Source organism: Amphiura filiformis, chromosome 8, assembly GCF_039555335.1.
Source record: "Amphiura filiformis chromosome 8, Afil_fr2py, whole genome shotgun sequence".
NCBI lineage: Eukaryota > Metazoa > Echinodermata > Ophiuroidea > Amphilepidida > Amphiuridae > Amphiura > Amphiura filiformis.
Window position 1 is genome coordinate 52,812,392 of NC_092635.1, and position 24,180 is coordinate 52,836,571.

At 34.9% G+C, this 24,180-nt stretch overlaps 1 protein-coding gene across 1 annotated transcript in view; it reads right to left on the reverse strand.

Annotated features, from left to right (window-relative positions):
• Positions 1-8,590: 8,590 nt before the first annotated feature.
• The window catches only part of LOC140159207 (tyrosine-protein kinase CSK-like), a 32,547-nt gene continuing 16,957 nt past the window's right edge, over positions 8,591-24,180 (reverse strand). The window contains exons 11-13 of the mRNA XM_072182599.1: positions 15,475-15,670; positions 14,182-14,268; positions 8,591-13,347 (exon numbers count right to left, since the gene is read on the reverse strand). Coding sequence (XP_072038700.1) covers positions 13,174-13,347; positions 14,182-14,268; positions 15,475-15,670 — 457 coding nt within the window. The 3' untranslated portion in view covers positions 8,591-13,173. The remainder of the gene's footprint in view (positions 13,348-14,181; positions 14,269-15,474; positions 15,671-24,180) is intronic.

Consider the following 24,180-nt stretch of genomic DNA (forward strand, 5'->3'; position numbering starts at 1 on the left):
GCCTGATGTATCTGTGTTCTTACAATCTATGTTACCTGCAACGTGGGTTGTAGGCATAACTTTCTTGATGGTATTTCTGTTGTTTTCCTATACGATGCCCATTCAGCCCACTTGTCTTCTATATATGAACATTGTCTCCGTATACGATATTCCATGTCCCAATCTATGAAGTGTGTCAATTGACAATGACGACAATTCTTGATCTTAGGATGGTTGCTCATTTGGTAGCAATGACTTCAAGCAAAGTGAGCACTATTTCTCATCCGCGCGTTAATGAGAGCCTGACTAAATGTGAATTCATGAGATTGTGAGTGCATGAAGGTGCTTATTCTCCATAAAAGCTGAAGTTTGGTTAACTAAACAACACATCTGTTAATTTCAGTGGAAACAAAGCGGATATGGAGGCAGGCCTGTTTTCCTGAAAATATTGTGCAAATGGTGAAAGAAACATCATTTTGTGTATCATCGTTGCCCATGGATATTATTGCTGTGGAATATTTACAAAGTTGGAACTGGACATTAATGGAACTTTGAGCAAACAGAACATTGTCATCATCAACAAGAAGAGGATCGGCTAAGTAATCATTGTAGAATTAAACTTGTATTAATTGCTGATGTATGCATGCATGTTTATATGCCAGTATATTGTCAAAGCATGTTATACTTTTCATTAAAGACTTTGAATTTGTTAACTTAATCAAAGAGTGTATTATTGTTGTGAATTTGGGTAAAAGGTGATTTTGGCCTCGAGTCATTGTGGCTCGTAACAGAGTAGAGTTGATACGTGTTATTTTTCAGCCACACAGCAACCAGCCATTACATCCATCTACAAGATAACGTCTTGCGAGGGAGGTGCAAAAACTTAGGAAATACATAACAATCTCATCCATCTGCTACCATATTCAGACACACAGAATACATTAATTTGTTAAAAATCATGTTTTAATGCATTATCACACTACGATTTGTCATAGCATGACATTGGTGTAATACAGTTAATCAATTACAGAATTGGGGTTATTATGTATAATTACAAAAAACTATGGGGTTAACAATAAATCACTGTAAATGATAACAATATTGACCAAAATCATGTTCAAGATGCATATCATACAGTGTGTACAATCCAGCTAAAAAGCAACTTCTGTTGGACAGGCTGCTCCTAAAAGTAACCTGTCACGGCTGAAAGTGACCTGTCCATATATTTTATGTCCAATTTTGAATTTGATGTATAAGTGCTTGGAGGGACCTTTCTGGGTGTCTAGTTCTCGATAGTGTACCAGAAAAAAAAAATCCAAAATGGGTGAATTAGTAAAGCGATCCAGCTGACTTGCTACCGAAATGCTTTACTGGAATGTATGCACGCAAAAATTTGCAATTGTAATGCCAAGATGGGCCAAAATAAGGAAAATTGTAGCCTAAAACAAGCCAAACAGAAGATGAAAATCATAAATTTGTTTAATTTTGACCTAGTATTTCGGTGGTTGGTACGCCACACTGCAAGTTATAGTGGCAACATTTTAGGGTGTCCATTGGACAGGTTGGTAAGTAAAGTAGCAAGTCTGATGACAAAGTAGCCCATCTCAGACTGGCCCTATTTATTTTACACATCTTGGCAAGACAATAAATCCTTGCAAGTGTTTTATTTAAACCCAGCTCATATTTAAAAGACCAACAGACTACATGTTTCCTCGCATATCATTTGAAACACATATAACATGTAAATATATGAGCCTCAGATTTAACAGGTAAAACAATAATCTATGGATGAAATTAATATCTTAATATTTTACTTAAATGTCACAAACAAGCACACATTAGCACAGGGGAATGTGCAGATCTCTTTAACAAAATTCCAATCAGTTTTGAAGGATCACATATTGGATGGATATATGACTGATAGATACATTTATACACACATCTTTTAGTTTAAAGTTTAGTTTTCCCACAAATATAACACAGTTGTCTATATACCTGGCAAGACATACTTAAATAAATTAAACAGAATAGGAACAAGAAAATAAGTGTTATTTCATGGAGCTTATACTAATGTGTACTAGAGTGATTTGTCAATTTCCTCCCAGATTTCCCCCTCTCCTTTCGTAAACACATTGGGCTATTCCAGTTGAAATCCACACTACCCCTGTGGAAGATTTAGGAAATATCTTCTACAGGGGAGTATGTAAAATGCAAAAATAGTCACAAATTTATCAAGGGGTGTAGTACCACCTTAAGTTAGAGAACTTTGAACTTCCCTGTTTACGGCCTTTTTGGTTCTTTACAGAACAGTTGAGGGCCAAATATAGAATACATATTTTAGAACCCTTTAGAGTGCAAGACAAATATTTCGGTACCTAAATATAGATTTGCTGTTAATCAACATAGTAAGAAGAACCAGTCTATATACTACTTCATTCTGTAAACTTTTGAGTTCAATTCAAGCAGAGTTGCCACAATGTTGGGCTTTAACACTTGCAAAAGTAGCCCTATCTTATATCTTATATTTTCAGTCATCTGGGATTTGATCAATTAGTAGATAATTAAATCTGGTCAACCAGAAAAACTCACTTTTGGTCAGATGGAATCAACGACGTTGCAGCCAAACCTTTGGCCTTCAGCTGGGTGGATGATCTAGGGTCATCCGAGGTCAATCGATGAGGAAGTTGCTTGATGACCCGATCCCAACCATGTGAAAGACTCACTCTAATGCCCCCACACAAAACTGTGGCCGCTGCCCTATGTTGGGACATGCGACCCCTGCAGAGTCTCTGCAGGGGTCGCATGTCCCAACATAGACGCGCCAGTTCAAGTGGCAACGATTTGGCGGTCTCACATCTTGAGGGCAGCGGCCACAGTTTTGACATTGACGACGTGGTCATCTTGGATCGGTAACCCCGTTGGTTCGATCGGGGTGTCAAAGAAGCAGTGTGGGTACGAGCCGAACAACCGTTAGAGTGAATCTGTCACATGGTTGGGATCGGGTCATCAAGCAACTTCCTCATCGTTTGACCTCGGATGACCCTAGATCATCCACCCAGCTGAAGGCCAAAGGTTTTGGCCGCAACGTCGGTGATTCCATCTGACCAAAAGTGAGTTTTTCTGGTTGACCAGATTTAATTATCTACTAAGCCCTATCTTATGCTAGGCCAAACATCTACAAGGCAGATGCCACTTACAAGTAGCCCAATTGTGTGCTTTAACACTTGCAAAAGTAGCCTAATCTTAAGCTAGGCCAAACATTTGCAAGGCAGATGCCACTTACAAGTAGCCCAATTGTGTGCTTTAACACTTGCAAAAGTAGTCAATCTTAAGCTAGGCCAAACATTTGTAAGGCAGGTGCCACTTGAATGTAGCCCAATTGTGTGCTTTAACACTTGCAAGAGTAGCACAATTTTATGCTAGGCCCAACATTCGCAAGGCAGATAGCATTTAAAAGTAGCCCAATTGTGTGCAAATACAAAGCATTGTGGCAACCCTGAGCTTCTGATCCCAAGGTTTAGACTAATTATTAACATATAATTATTTGGCAAGTTGTAGGATTATTAGCACACTTCTTCATATTTTATAAATTTTACAGTTTGTAACTTGACAAACTTCAATCATGTTAAATCAATACTAGCATTGGTTAAGGGCTGGGGTATGAACGTTTGGACAGTATTTATTTTGGGACATTAGAGCACATCAGACATATCGAATTGCATTCTGAATCTGAAGAATGTCATTCTGATATCAAATAATTTTGGTTTTTGAAATTCGCAATTTAATACACATTTTATGGCAAATCATTAAAATTGATATTTTGATATTTAACAGTACTCAAAGTAAACTTTATAAATCTGATGATTTATACTTAACGTATGTAGGTGGATGAAATGCCGACAATCAATTGAAAATTTTGTCGATTCGTATTGATGATATGGATTGTTTTTAAAAAAAAACCAAAAAAAATTAGGTCTTTTTGGGAAAAAAATCTATATCTTCAATATGAAAGGTCAAAATTTTCAATTGACCGTCGGCTTTCCTCCCTGCTACACACACTTTAAGAATATATCATTAGATTTATATAATTTACTTCGAGGACTGTTATATATCAAAAATTTGAAAAATATCAAATTTTTATAATTTGTCATAAAATTTGTATTATATTGTGATTTTCAAAAATGAAAATTATTTGATATCAGAAAGACATGCTTCAGATTCAGAATGCAATTCGATAGGTCTGAGGTGCTCTCATGTCCCACAAAAAATAATAAACATAATAAACGCTCATTTTAGATCCCTTAAAGGAACATTCTGAGATTTTGTGGCAGCAGTCCATTAATAGTCATTATTTCGAGACACTGTTGTAGCACATCTCCTTATTTGAAATAAAAACTGTGTATATTAACAGGTTTGATGAAAATGATTGGAGTGATAAAGTGCTATTCCAGTTGAAATCCATACACCCCTTATAAAAACATGTGACCTTAATCTTCCACACAGGGAGTGTGATTTTCAAATAGGGTTACCTGAATGGGTTACATCATTTGAAATCTACACTCCCTGTGAGGGAGATTAAAGGCTATGTCTTTCATATGGGGGTGGAATTCAGCTGGAATGGCCCAACTACCAAATGACCCATGCAACGTGCAGAAACAATTTTGCTTTCTCATAAAAGTTGAAAATGTGTGCAAGGTCTAACTAAGTTTATGAAAATACCATCTACCATTCAAAATCCCTGAATGTCTCTTTAAATAAACTAATAACAAGTATATAATTATACTATCCTTTTCCCTTTATCTAATGTTTGTCATGGTAAAGAGGACTCAATATAAACTTATGCAAACTAAACAAAATACATAAAAGTCAACTACATAAAGCAAAATAAATATTTATATCATTTGGACATAACATTTTGGATGAGATGGTTTGGACACAACATTTTGGATGAGTTGGTTTGGACACAACATTTTAGATGATTTGGTTAAATAAAATTTGTCTCTAACATTACAGCTGAGTTGCAAAGTTTTTTTATCAAGATCACATTCTTCACATGTCCAACCAATGAAATCCACTTTTATCAAAGTGCGTTCACCTACACACATTAGTAAAAAAAAAGTGAGCACCACGGCAGGGTTCAAAACAAGCACCAGTGCCCTAATAAAATGCTACAATCCTGGAAAAAAATGTTGGCACACTTTTGGTATCTCCTCCACTGCTCCAAGAATTCAATGTTAGATAAACCATGTTGTCGGCAGGTATGTGAGACCCTCCAACATTGAAAGATGGGGAGTAGGGATGTGTGAGATATAGTGGAGAGTCTGTGCTTCACATATATTGCAAGTATGTTTCACTCTCCTCTCCAATTTTAATAGGGCATGCATTTAAATTGATTAGTACAAGTGTGCCAACTATTTTGTTATCAGGATTGTAGTTTCAAAATTGCCAGTAGCATAAATTGTTGGGACATTATATGCAATTATGAATTACCTAAAGCAATGTTAAGAATACTGATACCTAGTAATACGCTCCAAGAGCAAAAAAATTGCTCTTGAATAACATAAACACAAAAACGAGCATGGAATGAACCTCAGTTTGCTCACTATTATACATCTCTATTATATAAAAACAAAATGCTCTAAATAGAACAAGAATATTAGCATTAGTTACACATGTCTAGCATCTTACGTCTATGTATATTTACAAGATATCCAAATCAACAAAACAAGAATAGCAAACCATAGAGATATCATATGGCCAGTATATATGTGAATATTTATGTGTGTGTAAATTTTTGTGCTTCGCATATTTTGAACCACTTCACTTGCTTTTATTTGTGACTTGAATTTTCTTCCATTGACCTATACATAAAAAGAACACATTGACGCGTACTTATTTTTGTGGTAGCTGCATTGAGTGCTAAAGCGCAAAAAATAATGTGCCACAAAAATTTTAATTTTTACAGTATTGCCACAGTCCAAAAGTAACAGGACTACTGACTAGCAAATCAGCTTGAAAGTTGTAGCACATATCACAGGTGAACTAGTTGTATTGTATTTCAACTTTAACCTTCAATTTTACCTTGGGTTACTGTAACTCAAATATAGATAACAAATACAGGGTGAGTCAAAAAAAAAGTGCAATAGAGAAAAGAATCCATTTATATTTAAGTACCGAGTTGAACCTTTTAGGTTTAAAAACATTTTATATATGATATATCCATCAGTGACCTTGTGTGAAAATATTAAGGAATTAGCATTTACCGTTTTGTTTTTATGACACATTTTATAGCGATACCCAATTTTAATGTTTGTCCAAGAGACATCTAAAGTTTGAATGTCAGCCCATTCTGTGTAAGGTAGATTTGGTACAGCTGCCATTTTCTTAACCTCATTGGCATTGAAATAAAATGGAGCACCAAAAGTGTTATTGCCCTTGGTCTTGTTTTAAGGAGAAGAAACATTATTTGTTGTTATTTTCATTTTACCTTTACTTTAAAGTTGTTTATTCTCTATCAAAAACATACAAATTTGTAGGCAGGTTTTTCAAATGTCAAAATGAAATGCGCGCAAATTGAAGTGGGGTGAATCCAATAAGTTGGGCATATTGGGATTTAAAAAATCGAGTGAGGTATAAAGGACATAAAGTAATGTTAGAAAGTTTGTTTGAACAGAAAAAAAGGAAATTAAAATAACACACAAAATCAACCTTATTTAAGTTAAAGTCAGTTTTAGAGCTGGTGCCTTTACCGTGCATTGTGTGCTCTCATTTAAAATACATGGTACCTCGTGGACAAATAACGAAATTGGGTATCGCAGCAAAAGGACTCATAAAATTAAGCGGTAGTCGTGATTCACTTCATATTTTCACAGAAGGTGAATTTTGAGTTTGGCATTTATAGAATCTTTCAATAATGGGAATGTTTGACTTGGTTCTTGCATAAATATTGATTCTTTGCTCTATTGCACTTTTTTTTACTCACCCTGTACATAACATTCAATTTTCAGTACACAACTAGCAAGCAAAGAGTTGCCACACTGATAAAAATATATGGAAAAAGAAATACAGAAAATATTTGAGAAAATCTTATGGAAATCTGAACTGTTGTTATTAGTTTTGAAAAACAGATTTTGAACATTTAGCGTGCCTTGCACTTTGAAAATTGGAAGGAATGTACATCGCAAACAATACTGAAAGTTTTTGTTCCTCTCAGAATTCAATGAACGCTTTACGGAATGCTACTTTTTTGTATTCTATTATATTCTGGCATGTTCAAGAAACCGTATCTCTTTTTCTTCACTAGCGACTTCCCGCTCATTTTGTGAGGACAGGTCACATACGTTCTCCGAATGCAGTATATAAGTAAATAATATAACCTTTTTTTTATCCTTTTTTATCCAAATGGCCATTTTTCTCCATATTATTGTGTGGGCCCTTATGATAATTGAGCATCAGCATACATGTGGCTGACATACTGAGTGTCAGCACATACAAGGTTGACATACTTGTAACAGGCAAGATTGATACTTCAATGCATTATTTGACTACACATTTAAAGCTGCTTGGAGTATGGTCAAAAAACTACCTAATATTTATCTTGAATAATATGGGCAAGAACCAGAATTGGAAAGAAATGGCTAAAATAGTTTTTTTTTTAATGATCTATCGTATGTAATAGACTCCATGCAATGGCAAGGTATACCCTAAAAGTTGAAGTTTCAATATATATTGCACCATACTTAATCACATGAATGCTGCTGAGTGGCAATGCTTCACAACGGCACCGATGCACATGTAAACTATGTAGCACATACTGTATTGGGCTATTCCATTTAAAATCCACACTACCCCTGGAGAAGATTTTGGAAATATCTTCCACAGGGGGAGTATGTTTTTCAAATATAATTGGTCTGAGTAAATCATTTTGAAATCCATACTCCCTCTGTATTATGGCTTTTCCTATATCTTCCACAACTGGAGTGAGTATTACAAATGGAAGTTACCCAATTGTCTATTCTATTCAAAATTTTTACTCCCTCTGTGGAAGACTAGTTAAATCTTCCACAGGGATAGTGTGGATTTTAAATGGAATATCCCATTACACCTGAGAACTCAAGACTCAATCATGTTTGTATGTTACTTATAAAGGATAAATTAGTGTACCTCCAATTTGTTTTTCACCATGCCCCCTGTAAATTGGGATCTGTGCATTTTGCTTGTGATCTCCGTTTTATACATTGCACTAAAACTGTGGGCTAGCCACAACATTTGCAGATGCTCATACTCTTCACTGACAAATTGCTGGATGTACACTGCCTTAATCCCCATCCATGACAACCCAACATGGCAGATTTCACATAGCATTATAAATGGGAGCTGCATGGAGTCGGAGTTCTCTGGTCTTGAGTTTCTTTGGTTTGACTGCATAGCCTATGTTCTTCTAGTAGCACTGATACTGTAAAAGTCGAAATTTTCGCGAGGTTTTTATTTTGCGCGAATTTCGCTAGTGGACATAAAATCGCGAAAATAAAAACTTGCGAAAATAACCTTTGCATTAGGTTTCTATTGTATCAATATCAAAACCATGAAATTTAGTTCTCGCAAGAATTGACAAAATCTTCAAAATCGCGAAAAAATCTTCTCGCGAAAATATTGACTTTTACAGTATACATTGAAATCACTACATTGTATCCATATGTGGGCAAAATATGCAATATACATGCAATGCTCACTTGTAACTACAAAAATGTTCCCTGCGCTTTTGCAGGGACTGGGAAGAAACCAACATGCACACATAGTTGTGAGTGTTTAAGTATATGTATAACCCTGTTTGAATTATGGAATGAATAAAAAATATTGGTCCAATAAATAAACTTGTCTTATAACAAAAGCAATGGAAACATCTTAGCCACACACTATACATATTGAAGCTTACTCAAGAAGTCTACCTAAGAATTTGCTCACCAATAGCTCCGTATTCAAGGTCAGTATGTCGAGCTATCAAATTTAGTAGAAATTGATGAAGCATGACACTGTGTAAAGCAATGTCTGGAAACGCAACCCATCACAACGGGTGATCGCATCAAAAATGTTGCTCAAATTGCACATTTTAGACTAGTTCCAAATAGACTGCCCTTTTGCTCTAAAAGATACAGTTGACTCATTAAAATAACTTTCGTCAAAATTTAAACATCAACAGAATATTCAACATGTGTTACAAAACAATGTCACCGCTGATCTACTGAGAAAACGATAGCTTTGGACTCTGGCCTCAAATGCGTAACTACAGTGTGCAAATTTGAAGCCAGACTTCTTGAGTCAATTGAAGCATATTAACTAAGAATGGTACATCTTATTGTGGTTTCCCATACTGACTAATCCCAAGTAATTATAAACCGTCCCATTGTATTATGCCAAATGTAGAGGGCGACATCACTTTTTACAATGCAAAGTAATTTTTGCAGTGGTCACTACAATCTGGACTGGATTAAAAAGATTACTTTTGACGTCACCTGTCAATCAAACTCGGAAACAGTTCCTTTACGATTTGTTGTGAGGATTGACATTTCTGAACGTGGCGATATAACACCGTGCCCTATGGTTAGTTTTTCACTTTCAAACATCCAAAACGTCTCAAAAGTTAGGTCTTAGTAATAGGAAACTTTCCTTGCTGAAAGCACCATGTCAACAATGCCTAGAAAAGTTGCTTTTTGCCTTGTAAAAAGTACCGCCATTTTCTGTGATTCCTTTTCTCAGATAAAGGTACCAGATGAATCAACCTTCCTTTAACTAACCAATCACAGACTGTGGAGAGTTGATCGTCAGATGCAAACACATCTTTTAATTCAGTTTCCGATTATACCTACACTGGTGAATCGCATATTGCACTTCACAGCTTATATAGGGCTGGTTTATAGCAATTCATGTAACTCATACACAGATTCATGTCAATTACTATTGATTATTTTGGCTATTTTTAGCGTCAGCTGCAAAAACACTATTGCACTCCGCACATGCATTAGTAGATTTTCCATTGCACACCCTGCCATGCGAAGCTACCATGGCAACGCTAACAAAGGTGAGCAGATGGTTTGCGTGGTGAACAGCTCTTATCACCATTATCATAGGTGTGGGTGTTGCTTAAAATATAGTTTATATATTTTTTTGTTTTCTTAGCGATTTAAGAAATTAAGTGGAAGAAAAGGAATTTATAAATGAGTTATATAAAACAAACATTGAATTATTTGTTCAATGGAAAGAATATTTTCATTCGGTGAAAAATGATCTGGTGACGTCCACTCATTGAATGGAACCTCATGACAACATTTTTACCATGGTACTCATTAACATTCAATATATGTATAACTGGCATTGGTGAGTATGTGAAATTCACAACAATTTAAATGTTTATACGAAAATTTCAGCAGATCTTGAAATTCAAATTTTCAGACTGTAAACAATTGGTGGTTTGGTGTACTATATATGAAACAATACAACAATACTGATATGATGAACCTGTTTAGACATCAACAAAACTCTCTCTTAATATTGGATCACCCTAGACTATAATGTAAAACAAAATGGGAATATTATGGCACACACAAAGCTGCCGTCTCAATCGACCATTTTTACATTTAACTGGATAAAAAAAATGGCCAGTTAGAATCCATATAGCCCCTATGGATTATGGCCTTTAATCTCCCACACAGAGAGTGTCGATTTAAGACGGAGTCACCCATTCAGGTAACCCCATTCGAAATTCACACTCCCTGTGTGGAAGACTAAGGTCATGCCTTCCATATGGATTTCAATTAGAATAGTCCATGTCAGCAAACTGATAAGACTAGGCATTGGAAGAATTATTGTATACATGTAGCCTTACAGAAGATCATGTATTCAATTAATACCAGTTCAAAATAATTGTGAGCGTTCATACCTGCCATGTAGAATTCAATGGCTGATACATATTTGTTTCTTTTTATGCAAAATTGTCAGCATTGTCAAAAATTGTATGCAGTAATGACAACACCAATGTGTAGGTACACAAAGTATCAAAGAGTTTTCCAAGGTACCTCAAGCCATATGTCTCAAGCATCATACAGCATGGCCATACTGCAGCATTGCCATAACATTAATCCTCTCCACGTGGGTGTCGACTGCACACGACATATTTCAAATTTTCTTTAAAAATTCAAAAATTTCATAACTGTACATTTTCATGATCATATTTGGAATCAGCATGAAAAATGCATTAAAATGAGTACAAACAAGCCTAGTATTGGTTCGGTGGTTCTCGAGATAGCTCTTGATATTTTGAGAAAATATCTCAAAACTTGGAACTTCTTATTTTGATGCCTATGGCTAGCACGCAGAGCATCAACTTAAGAAATACACTTATAAAGAATTAAGTTACGTGGATATTAGAATAAAATTAATACAATTTTAAAAAGGCCCTAATATAAATGTAACAGTACACACAACATTAATTATGCAGATCTTTTGAGTCTTCACTTCCTATACAAGCATGAATATTCAAATGAATGTTAGTTTTTTGTCAAAAATACATTGCTACATTTCAGCAGCACTTTTTGTTATGGAAACTACAAAAATGTTAAAGGTGGGAAAATGTGTTATTACACAAAAGCTACATTTTACTACATTCTAACTTTGCAAGCTTTTAGTGCCCATAGGCCTATGTGACTTAGACGAATGACATACCAACTTCTGGTACTTACTGGAAGTTATGGAAAGATCAATATATGGTCACAAAATCCATTGTTAATTGCAATATGGAGCTTGAGAGACACTATACTTTGACTAAGTTAAAAGGAAAATATTTCAAAATAATGTCAAATTACTGTCACAGCTAAACACTTGCACCAATAGTCCAATTTTAGGCATGTTTTTTTAAGTAGCAGCAAGTGACTGCTAAGTAGCCAAATTTTGCACCTATGACTCGGTGTTGACATCACTGTTTTATCATACTTTCAGCTGTCTTTTGGTGAATCTTTGATCTCTACCCATAGTCCCCCCTATTCAATGTTGGACTATGACATGTTGTCAACTGGTCCATGACCCCAACAGAATTTTATGATTTTAATTTTGTTTATGTTCTAAGACAAACATGATACTGTATTAGCAAAAGAAGAAACTGCAAATTGAATATTAATGTTACATGTAGATTATAATTATAATGAATAGCTGTATCATTATATGGAGTCACATAGCTGCCTTATGATGCTAATTGTTAGTTACCTAGTTACGGTCCTGTATCATTATTTGGAGTCACATCTTCAGAATGCATATGAAGGAAGGTATACAACAAATTAAATACAGAGAAAAAATGTTTCACAACTAAAAACTATTTAAGCCCAATTTTAGTTTTTCTTTTTTTTTCTACAAAAGATATACAACAGAACTAGTTAAAACACCACCTATTGCACTGTAAAAATAGCAACATGGCCAATCCAATTACTGGCTTTACAAATATGTTGCCATGGAAACAATTCAGCAGACTTTTGATATCAAAAACATTTTTTTGGTTTATTCTGTCTTGCTTTCCTTCTTCGCCCATGTAATTTCTACTTTTTGGAAGATGTGTAAATCACTTTATCGAGGTGAATTAAAAAATTTGTCAATCACAAAACAAATTATACAGTTAATACAGAATGTCACTAGTTTTCGCTCTAGAGTATAAAAATTTGCTGCACTATATAATCAACTGCTTGACATTAAAATGAAAAGTAAAATGTATAAAAGCACCAACAGACAGCATTTGGATGCAACTGTTTTAACATCGGAATTCATCGTTGAGGAACCTGCCTCTTCAAACCGAGAAAAAATAAAAATGAACTGAACAGTTGAAATAAAATAGCATCTGTATAACAAAGTGGTCAACAAAATGCACCACATTCATTCCAATAAAATGCCCATTCCTGTACTAGCTCCACCGAGTGATACTTTGACAAGCATAATGTGGTACTAGTTGAAATATCATTATAAACTATGTACCCAATAACTCAGACTTATCCCTGGGCACTAAATGGAATAAATATGGTACTTTCAAACAATATACATTACCAATACAGACCCAAAATACAAACGAATGTAAAGGACTTTGTACGTAAAGTGATTTACAAGTCTTCGAAACTGGCAACCCAGTCTATAAAGGGTTACAAGCTTCCCATTATTGGGTTACAAGCTGCCTTTACAGCTATCTAACTGCTTACAGATGGTTTTGAAGGTGGGTCTCTCTACAGGGTCTGCGCTCCACGACTGCTTCATGATGTTGTAGACATACTCTGGACAGCTTTCTGGACGTTCCATACGATAACCTTTCTCTACATGCTGGACTACATCTGCCAGAGGCTGTATTAGGAGCAAGAAAATAGATTTGTCAATGCCAGCAAAGTTCAGATGAAAAATTTCTTGTTTAAAGGGGCAATTCATGATCCCCAAATTTTCTCAAAAAAGTTATTTTTATACCGCTGGAAACTTCTGGCAGCATAATGTTTATGTACAAAAGATTCCTTGCAGATTAATCCTTTTAGCAAAAATATCGTCAAATTTGAATTATGCTCCGATACACCAGAACGAAATCACAACACATTGGCCTATGGAGCAGTGTATTATACATAATCACACATAAATCGCAAAAGCAAAATTGGAATCAACTGAAATTTTGGGAATAAGCTTTTTTCGTGGATAGCTACTACAAAATGTCACAAAAAGAGAATGCTAGGATCACAAAATACTCCTTTAAACAAAAAGTTGTTTTGGAACAGCAATCTTCTTCAAAAGTGAAAAACATTGTTTGTAAGGAAATAACAAAGAAGATATAATATTTTGCAGGAATTTAGAATAAAGTATACCACTCACAAGCTGGACTTTATTCTGTGATGATACACCATTCTCAAAATAATCAAAGGATGTATGACAGGAGTATAGCATACACTACAAGATTCTTATTGGGGCTTGCTGCACAGGTACATTGTCACTGCTACTACCCGTGCAGTACCAGGGGAGTACCAGTGTAATACCTGTGCAGTACCACTGTTGGTGGATCCTGTGCAGGATCAGCATTGGTACTGTGTAGGTACTCTGTGTGTACCAGTCAGGTACCTTGGTGATGGTGTACCTATACAGGCAGCCCCAATAGGAATTTTGTAGTGTGGAAGATTCCAATTTTAGTAGATGACTTACCACTCTTGGATATGGCACTCTCCCATAGGAGTACAGTTCCCAAAGAAGAATCCCAAAACTCCATACATCAGATTTGTTGGAAAATTGCTGCAATTACAAAAATACATATTGTAATTTGTAAAAATATGTCAATTGATTTAATCAGCAAAACATTATTGTAAGGAGTGAACAACATGCTTAAATCACATCAAATTCTCCCGGTTTAAAAGTATGTGATCGTGCGTGCAAATCCATTTGAATTTTCGCAGAAGTTTGCGAGAATCCTTGATTCGCACAAATGTAGGATTGCTGCAATTTACCTTTCTATCTTCCGCTGCCAACATTAATGATTATCAGGGTTGTTTGATTTAAATCACGTTGATTTAAATCAGTGATTTAAATCACGATTGAAATCACTTGATTTTTTTTTTAATCACTGATTTAAATCAACTTTTTTCATTTTTTACCATTTTTGATAAATGTAACTTAATTTCTTTCATAAATTTACTGTTTTACTTCATTCCTGCTGTTTCTACAACATTTGGATACAATTAAAATACCTCTATGATGTCACTTTATCTATTGCTAAAAATTTATCTTCAAGGTGCCGAATTCAACAGGTTTTCCCCATGATTTTTGCCAAATTTTTTTCTTTGAAATTTTCACATGTAAAAACACGTTTTGAATTTTTGTAAATACCTGATAGTATTGGGCATATGTGTAGCATTCCACTGGTCTCTTTTGAATTTATTATGGGGTATAGCAGTTCTTGGAATAAAAAATGTTTTAAAAAAATCGATTTAAATCAAAAAGATCCGATTTAAATCAAAAATCTGATTTTTTTGATTTTTTTAAAAAAATCAAAAAAATTAACAACACTGATGATTATAAAATAATGCCTTCCAAAGAATCCAAGAACAAACTGGTGATCGGAAGTTTCACATCTTTTTCATGCAGCCAAATGGCCATTTTTTGCTGTTTTAACAGCAGGGGGGATTTTGAAAAATCCCACCTCATATCAGTATTACTGTAAAACACATTAATGATTGATGTAAATTAGACCATAATTCAACATTTGTGGGTTTCAGTTGCTTAAAAAATGAACTACATATGCAATAATGCTTCGCAAGTTCAATTTTTGTTGGTGTTGGTGTTCACCCGAATCCATGTGGATCCCCCCCTGTTGATGTTTTACAAGATGTGAATCGATTCAAATTGCACATCTGAGCCTGCACTCTTAGGTCAAGCTGATATTACACAACCAAGTATAGCGTCCCAAAACCGGTGTGCGTATGTGTATTCCACGCAACTTACTGCTTTTCTAAGCGCCTCCGGTGACGTCCACTTGATGGGAAATTTACCGCCCTCTTGGTTCAACGACGCCTCTCTCGATAGCCCAAAATCCGATACTTTAGCAACATCGTCTTCCGATATCAGGATATTTCTTGCAGCTAAGTCTCTATGTACAAGGCTCTTTTCTTCTAAGTACGCCATTGCTGATGCTATATCACTGTGAGAAGAGAAAAGTGTCAAATACCAAAGTTATGTTCATTGAAACATCATTTGTGACAGTTTACAAGTAGTGGGATAATTTGGCATATTCAGTTGCAAAAATTAATGATATGTGACGTGACCTGATCCTACCAGGTGGTGTGCGGCACAAATTTACTAAATTCAAGCATTTTCCTTTGTAGTTTGTGTAATTGAATAGGATTATTTTGAAATTTTACAATGCTTACAATATCACAAACTAAACAAGTATGTTAATAAATAATACTAATACAAGGCCCATTTCACGGTTAGGCGCCACTTTTAGTGAAAAAAACTCGAAATTTTCAAAATGGATTAAATTTAATTTAATAGGGGTTTTCTTTTCCAAATAAGACCAGATTTTCATAAAAATATCATTTCCCAGCTTAAATCTCGCTACTTCCTGAAGAAAATTATGATTTATTATCTCATGTTATGTAATTTTTTAACAAATTTGATCAATATTGAGTAGTGTATATTTATACTTTGACTGTCCAATACATATATCATAGATATTTAAAATAAACGAGTATGTCATAGGCTCCCTTCTGACCAAATTTGGGCAAATTTTGTTGTGTAATGACAAATTTATGGCCACATTAATGTAATTTTTGTGGTAAAAAAGGGAAATTGACATGAAAAAGTTTACTCAACAATTTTAATAATCAATGAATGACTCTGATATTGCACAGGTTTGAAGGTCATAATATGGGTAATGTTCACAAATAATATCAGCCAGTTTGAAAACACAGGTCAAATTCAAGATTCTGATGTTTGTGCAATTTTGGATGTGACTGATGTCAATGTGAACGGAAACCACACACTGTAAAGCAGAGTATGTTTCAGAAAATAATGATTCAAAGAGTTTTCACACACTCAGTGAATTAAATGGGATACATTGAAACATATCAACCTGTGTTAGTGTTCATTTTAAAACATTGTTTACAATTTATAGAAGTGGATGTGACATTTTCCATTACGAAAAGTTTAGCGTGCTGGGTTGAATTCTGGCTTGCACAAACCCTGTACAAAACTGCAATCCATAATTCAAATTTTGACAGGCCTTGGGGACTCTTGTTGATCAGAAATCTTGTAGTGGGTGAAATCAGTAATTGGATAGGTCATGGAGGTCAAGTGTATTGTTTATCAAGTTTCATTTATAACACATCTGTTGGTCCAATTACAACCTGAACTTGAACAGGTCAGAGACACTGAAATTTAATACCAAACTGATAAGTTTTTGTTCGACTAGCATAGCAGCACTACACTAGCTATGTCAGGCTACTATACACGGTTCTTACATTATGCAGACTGGCAGACTGGCAGACTGTGGCAGACTGGGGCAGACTGTGGCAGACTGGCAGACTGGGGCAGACTGGGGCAGACTGTGGCAGACTGGCAGACTGGCAGACTGGGGCAGACTGGCAGACTGTGGCAGACTGGGTTAGAATATGAGACTAGTATCAAAATATACCATTTGGTAATGTCAGGTTAGAACTACCCTATAGCTCCTAATGGACAAAAATTATCAAGGACATGGTCATGTCAGGGTCAAATTGCCACAGATTGTTGCAGGTTCATAAAAATTGGTGTGAAGGAAAGCGAGACAACAAGCTACAACAAATGTCTGACGTAAAATCGATATATATGTTACGTATAATATCTGGTAGAAATATATTATCGATTTTACGTCATCAAACATTCGTTAGAACTTAAGGGGCTGTGCAATAATTATGAGCCCTGGGTGAGGGTAAAATTTGGGGGGGGGGAGGGGTAAGAAATCTTTGGCGAGCGAAGGGGGGGGGCAAGCAATTTTTGGCAAGCGGAGAGGGGGCAAGCGATTTTTGGCACACATTCATGGGGCGCCTTTTGAATAAAAGCGTGCTAAAAAAGGCTTAGGAAAACGGTGCACGGTACTGAAACGCTTTAATATGCAAATTTTCCTGACAAACACTGCGCCGCAACATTTATCAAGACCATTTATTTAATTTACAAACCTTAAAAGGTTTGTAAATTGGGATGTGCAAGGGGGTGGGGGCAAAGAATTGTTGGCGGGCCGAGAGGGGGGGGGCAAGCAATTTTTGGCGAGCCGTTTCGAAATTTACCCCCCCCCCACACACACACACACACTGGGGGGCTCATAATTATTGCACAGCCCCTAAACATTTAAATACTAGAAATAGAATGGGAATAGATTTTAAAAAATACCGTAGATATGTTTATACATCAAATATTTTACATCGAATAAAAAGTCTGTAGGGTCACTAACATTAAGATTTGACAACCACTTTCCATCCTATTTATCATAAATCTAGGCCACCACACACTATGAACCACAATGACCGCATCCCAATGGCATAGCCCAATAACCTGAATTAAACAATCATAGTGCAAAATTTGACCTGAAGTTGCAGAGTATGAGTTTTTATCCCCATATTTTGAAAGGTCATTCAATGAATGTACAAATGTATTGGGGTTAAAGAACTGTGCCCCTGATAGATGAGCATGTTGTAGATCCTAGTGACACTATTATCCATTATAAATACTAGGAACACAAGAGGATGAATTCCTAGCATGAGGGTCAACCCAAATATATTGCTCAATACAATAGGGGTATTTTGTTAAATAATTGAATTGAATTGAATACATACAATTATTAAGTATGACATTGGGATGTACCTGTTTACACAGCAACTGTTGTAAAAAATAACAGTTTTATAATGATGGAAAGTATTTCATGAACATGCAACAATCCAGTCTGCCAGTCTGCCACAGTCTGCCAGTCTGCCACAGTCTGCCAGTCTGCATAATGTAAGAACCGCTACTATACATGATATAATGTGTTTAAGGTTGGGAATAGCTATAGACCACATTGGCAGATGAGAACCTTACTGCATCATCCACACTGATGATGAAAATCAATATGAAGTAAAGTTTCTTGGATTGGATTAGAGTGCGTACAAAAACATGTTCGTCGAGATATGGTGAGTACATAATTTCTGTATATTATTTTATTTTTTGTTTAAATGTACAATATGTGAATAATTGTTATCCATGTGTAAAGTAAGAAAAAATGCCATAGTATTAGTAACTAAGTAAGGGTAAAACAAAATCATAATATGAGAGAGATTCAAAAGACCTTTACTGACTTCAAACTTTAACTGCATGTTACTGTCACATAATAAAATCGCAAACAATGCAACTGCCAAAATTCAGAAAAATAACCCAAAATCATTTTTGTTTTGCTCAAAGACTATACTAGATAGGTTTTAAGTAATAGCTACAGAAAATTTTACATTAGAAATGACCTAGCATGGCTCGAAAAAGTGGGGAATTTGGGAAGCTCATTCCCAGGAAATGTTGGTGTTTGGAGGGAAATTCTGGTATTTGGAGGGAAATTGTGTCTTTTCTGTATATAAAAAAATGCTATGTATTGTGGGAAATTTAGTTTGCTTCCCGGGAAATTAACATTTTTTCGAGCCCTGTGATCTAGATTAGTACATGTTTTGTTGTTATTTTCAACCTAAAATATTTGTTTCACACCTTTGTCAGTCAAATGGGAGCAAGTTCTTGAACCTTGTCATATAAAACCTCAAACAATGCAAATAATTTTAACTGCCAAAATTCAGAATATTAGGATATAGGCCTATTCGATTTTTTTTAACCCTTATTTTTGCTTGTGATCTTCAGGAATTCAAATGTGATACCATTGGTGGTGTTGGCGCAATATTAACCTGATGTAAATGAAAACTATCGGGATTAATATTAGGCATACAAATATTTGAAATCATCATGAACATTTATTTCAATACTTACGTTAAACTACTTTAATTAATAGAATGTAAGACAAATTTTGCATGTAAATTGTAATATAATTGTGAACCAAATCAGGGAAAATAGTCACCTTAAAGTAGGCCTATAGGCAATGGCTTCAATGGAAACTGCAAGTTCAAAACATCCTCTACACAAAGTATTCTAGCCTGCTAGAATACTTTGCTCCACAGTAGTGTAGCCAGCAGTGGGCAGGGATCAGAGTGCCCCCCCCCCCACACACACCTGACAAAAAACAATTAAAGAGAAAAGTGTTTCCCTGACAAAAAATGAAAGAGAAATTTGGGAAGTCAAAGGAAAAGAAAATTTTTCTATCCTTGACCAAGAAAACTGGCTATATGCCCCTGACTTTCTCCATTACAAACTTATAACAGGCAAATGGTATGCTTGTGAACTTGACACACATAAACCATATGAACAGAGCAAGAGTGCAGGGAGTTTGCATATGGGTATGATTATAAAATGATATGCATGACTTTGAACTGACCTCATAGGCCTACTGGTTTTAATAGGCATGTTTGTTTTAAAATGGAATAGACTCTTATGGTTTTTTTTATTATATTTTGCAGGTTCTCAATGAAGAGGAAGATCTATATAATGTTTGTGAAAAAAACAACTACTCATCAAACTTTGACTTGGATTTAACAATGTGCAATAATCAACATAATTATCTCATCATCCGCTTCCATTCACTGTGGAATATATATAACAGAACAATTGAAATATAGAAACGAAGGAAAGGCCTTTGTGTCATATCAAACAGTCTAGTGACGTTGTCATCAAACTTGATTGTACATGCACCAGAATTATTTTCAGAATTGTGTAACTGCAAAGGTGACGCATCACTCCATCCATCTTGTAATACAGATCTGCATGCCATAAACCAAATGGAATAGACAAATTATCAATGAACATGGAAATATGTACTGTCATTAATGGAAGCGTAGAGGTAGCCTACATAACATTAAAGAACCATCCAGGTTATTGTAAGGAATACATAGAAAAAGACAATTATATCGGGGAACAATGGCGTGAGAGAGTGCCTCTTATATTTTTCACTTGTTTGTAAACTGCATCATCTGGATTAGCCTGTTAAGATATCAAAATGCAAGGATTTATTGCATGTGATGATATGAATAGGGCCTATGAGATGTATTTTTAGGATTTTCAATATGGATCTCCCCAGGGTATAATTAAGCATCTTAATTTAAATTATCAATGTGGTATTACTGAAATCGTCTATTTGGTTAAAAGTTATTCTAAAAGTTAAGATTATTTGTGATGTGGTATATCGAAAGCAGACACTCTTGGGCAGGATCATAAATGGAGGAATAGCCAAAAATATGCCTGGGGTGATTTTTTTCACAATTTGGGTTTTTAGCGAATTTGTGATGTTATTAATGTTTAAAATATTGTCTGATAGTTTCAGACCGGAATATAACTTGCATCCTGTATTTTTTGAGACATTTTTCAAGGTTATTCCTACTCTCAACATTGTCAATATCTCAATTTCTAATTTTATAATACCATAACTTACAAACTCAATATCTTTGCTAAGGAATGTCCGATTTCATTAGGGAAAACGGCGTTGTGGAGCAAAATATCTCTAAATTTAAGTGTAAAAACCTCAAAATTGGTAACCTGCCCAAAAGTGTCTGTTGTGGATGGATCTTTATTAGACAAAATTTAAAAGACATTTCTCTTTGTTGTGTATAAGAAGTCTATGTTCAACAAGTGTACATACTGTAACAAGTCTTGAAATTGGCCATGCGTCGCATTGGTAAATTATTCACAAACCTTAATACAGCAGCATTTTTGGATTAGAGCTATATGAATAAAGATAAATGAAAATATCTGAATTATGTCAGAATTAATGTCAGTACTAGAATCATAAATATACAGCACTTAATTGTTTTGTGTAGTCCATCAGTTACAAACTTTTTCAGTTGGCTTGTCTTCTCTTTCATCATAGTTCAACAAGTACATCATCATTATCATGGCTTTTTAGAATGAGAATTTGAATGTTTCACAAATGTTTTTGTACAATGTCTTAATGAACAAGTTACTGTTATGTAAAGATGACATATGTACAATCTGTGAGCATGTGTTTGAGGCCATTTGCCAAAGTCAGGACGTCAGTCAACATTAAGTATACAGAGCACATTAAAATGCTAAATCAAACCAAGGTGTGCACTTTTTCACTCAATTTAGGAAAACTGGCAAAAGTACGAATGCAAAGAACTAAGAAGAATCAATTAAAACTTTAACATGGCCTTTAAAACTCCTCAAGTGTGCTGTAGTGAATGTGATGCTCATGCATGAAAAAGCAAGTGGCAACATTGTAAAATGAATGTTAGACACTGTAATAAAATGCAGCTATGGTTTAAATATGCCTATAGCTTTAGAACTAATAATAATTGTTTTCACAATATTGCAACATAGATAGAAGGATGATTCATTTTGATACCACATTCGTCCAATTTCGTTCAATATTAAAAACACAGCAGTGTTTTTAAAGAAATATACCCAAATTTAAAAGTTGCAGCAAGATTTGTATTAATTTGAATTCAGCACAAAGATAATGGAGGGTTTTATGTGTCCCAATGCTGCGTAAAATCATTGATCGTTGTATAAACCGGCAACTTTTAAATTCTGGTATTTTTCTTTAAAAGCTCTATACTGTGTTCCTAATATTGAACGAAATTTTGACAAATGGGGTATCAAAATGCACGCAAAATCACCCTTCTTTCTATGTTGAAATATTGTGAAAACAATTATTAGTTCCATAAGCTATGGGCGTATTTATAACAGCTGTGTTACTTTTTGTGCAGATTTTATGTAATCAATAAACCTGCCTGCTGAGATCCTTGAATCTTAATAGTATTTAACTTTAAGAATTGACCATACATCATGTGGTTGGGAGAGGAGTGATGTTCACAAGTGTTACAACTTTTTTGTAGGGTATGTGTTCTTAAGTTACAATGAAAATAAAATGGACAATGTGTGATTTCTTTATGATACATGGATGATCAAAAGACGCCACGCATGCATCCACAGTATGTTGTGGACAAATAATATTTGTAAAAAAATATTTAAGTAATATAACAAGACCCAAGACACAAACTTAAATGTATGCTGCCTGTATTATATTATCCATACAACCCAGATATAATTAAAGTGTTTAAAATGTGGAACAATACAATAATTGCCTTTGCCTCATATCTCTGGTGCAACTTATAAGTTTAAATTATTTGTTCAAATGAAGATTTTTGAAATTAAATTCTTTCTTTGGAAACTTCACTATTTAATAAAAGACCTGCCAACTGCAAGTTGAATAACCCAATTCACAAATCACAAATGGAATGTATAAACTGCAGCTGACCTGGGAGATGACCTTCACCCTGAATTCAAGTCTGGGAGTTCTACAAGTCCCTGCTATTTACCCATGGTAGTAATTCTACTTAATTGAGTGTGACAGTAGGGGCAACCTGCTTTGACCCAACATGTCAATTGTGAACGGAATGTTTCATTATGATAAACAGTTTGCTTGTCAAAAATATAAGCTTTGGGCACTTCTAACACATATATTTTGTGAGATTCTATTGAATTGAGCAATGCTAAAACGTTTTTCCTGACCCTTTATATTTTTGACAAGCAAAATGTTTATAATTTACTGAAATGTTCCGTTCACAATTGAAAATGTCACATCCGCTTCTGTAAATTGTATACAAAACTGTCCTCTAAAGACAAAGACAAAGCTTTGAAATAATCATATATGACATGTACAAAATAATAAACCTATTTTAGAAAGTCAAATATCATGTTGTTTAAGTATTTTGGCCTAAAACTACTAATTTTGAGGATGTGACATGTGAGCGGAAATTGGGGCTTTTTGAGGCCCCTGTCCCATTTCAAGAAGGCTTACTGAATTAAAGATTTGTTGTGCCTTTTGATCCCCCACGAGCCTGTAATGAAATAACTTCAAACTGGCATCCTAGTCCCATTCCTGTCTTAGTTCTTTGAAGAAACTATTTTGGATGTGACAGGTACCATGGCTGTGACACATGTGAACGGAAACTTTGAAATGACATCTGCAAGCTAAGTTGATGAAGGAGTTTTCATTAAATGGTGTCATTAGATAGCTCATAGCAGGAGATTTTTAAAAATCAAGGAGAAAAAATTCTGCCACATTTTGTTAATAAATTATACTATTTGGAAAATTAATCGGATGTGACAAAATTGTGTGAGCGGAATTTGTTGGCAAAAATTCAAAATATCGCTGTATCTACATATTAAGAGCAACAAGTGTAATTTGTTCAACAAATAGTAACAAGACTCTGAACTTTACTAAAACACACTAGTTTGCCATTCATGTAAAGTATTAGTCGATCTATTCCACATTGAATAAGGTACATAGATGTGAACGGAAAATGTCACATCCGAATTCAGAAATTTAAATGGTTCTCATGCTAGTTTAACTGACAACTAATACTTTGTTCATGTATGTCTGTATAGTGCAACTTGTTCACTACATAAAAACAACAAAAGCAGCTGTGGTAGGCTCAACATAGTTAAAAGTGGCAGCATTGGAAAATAAATGTCTGTTTCCAGGTTGCTAGTGAAATGTGGTTTTTGACCACTTCTGACCCCGTAAGCCCT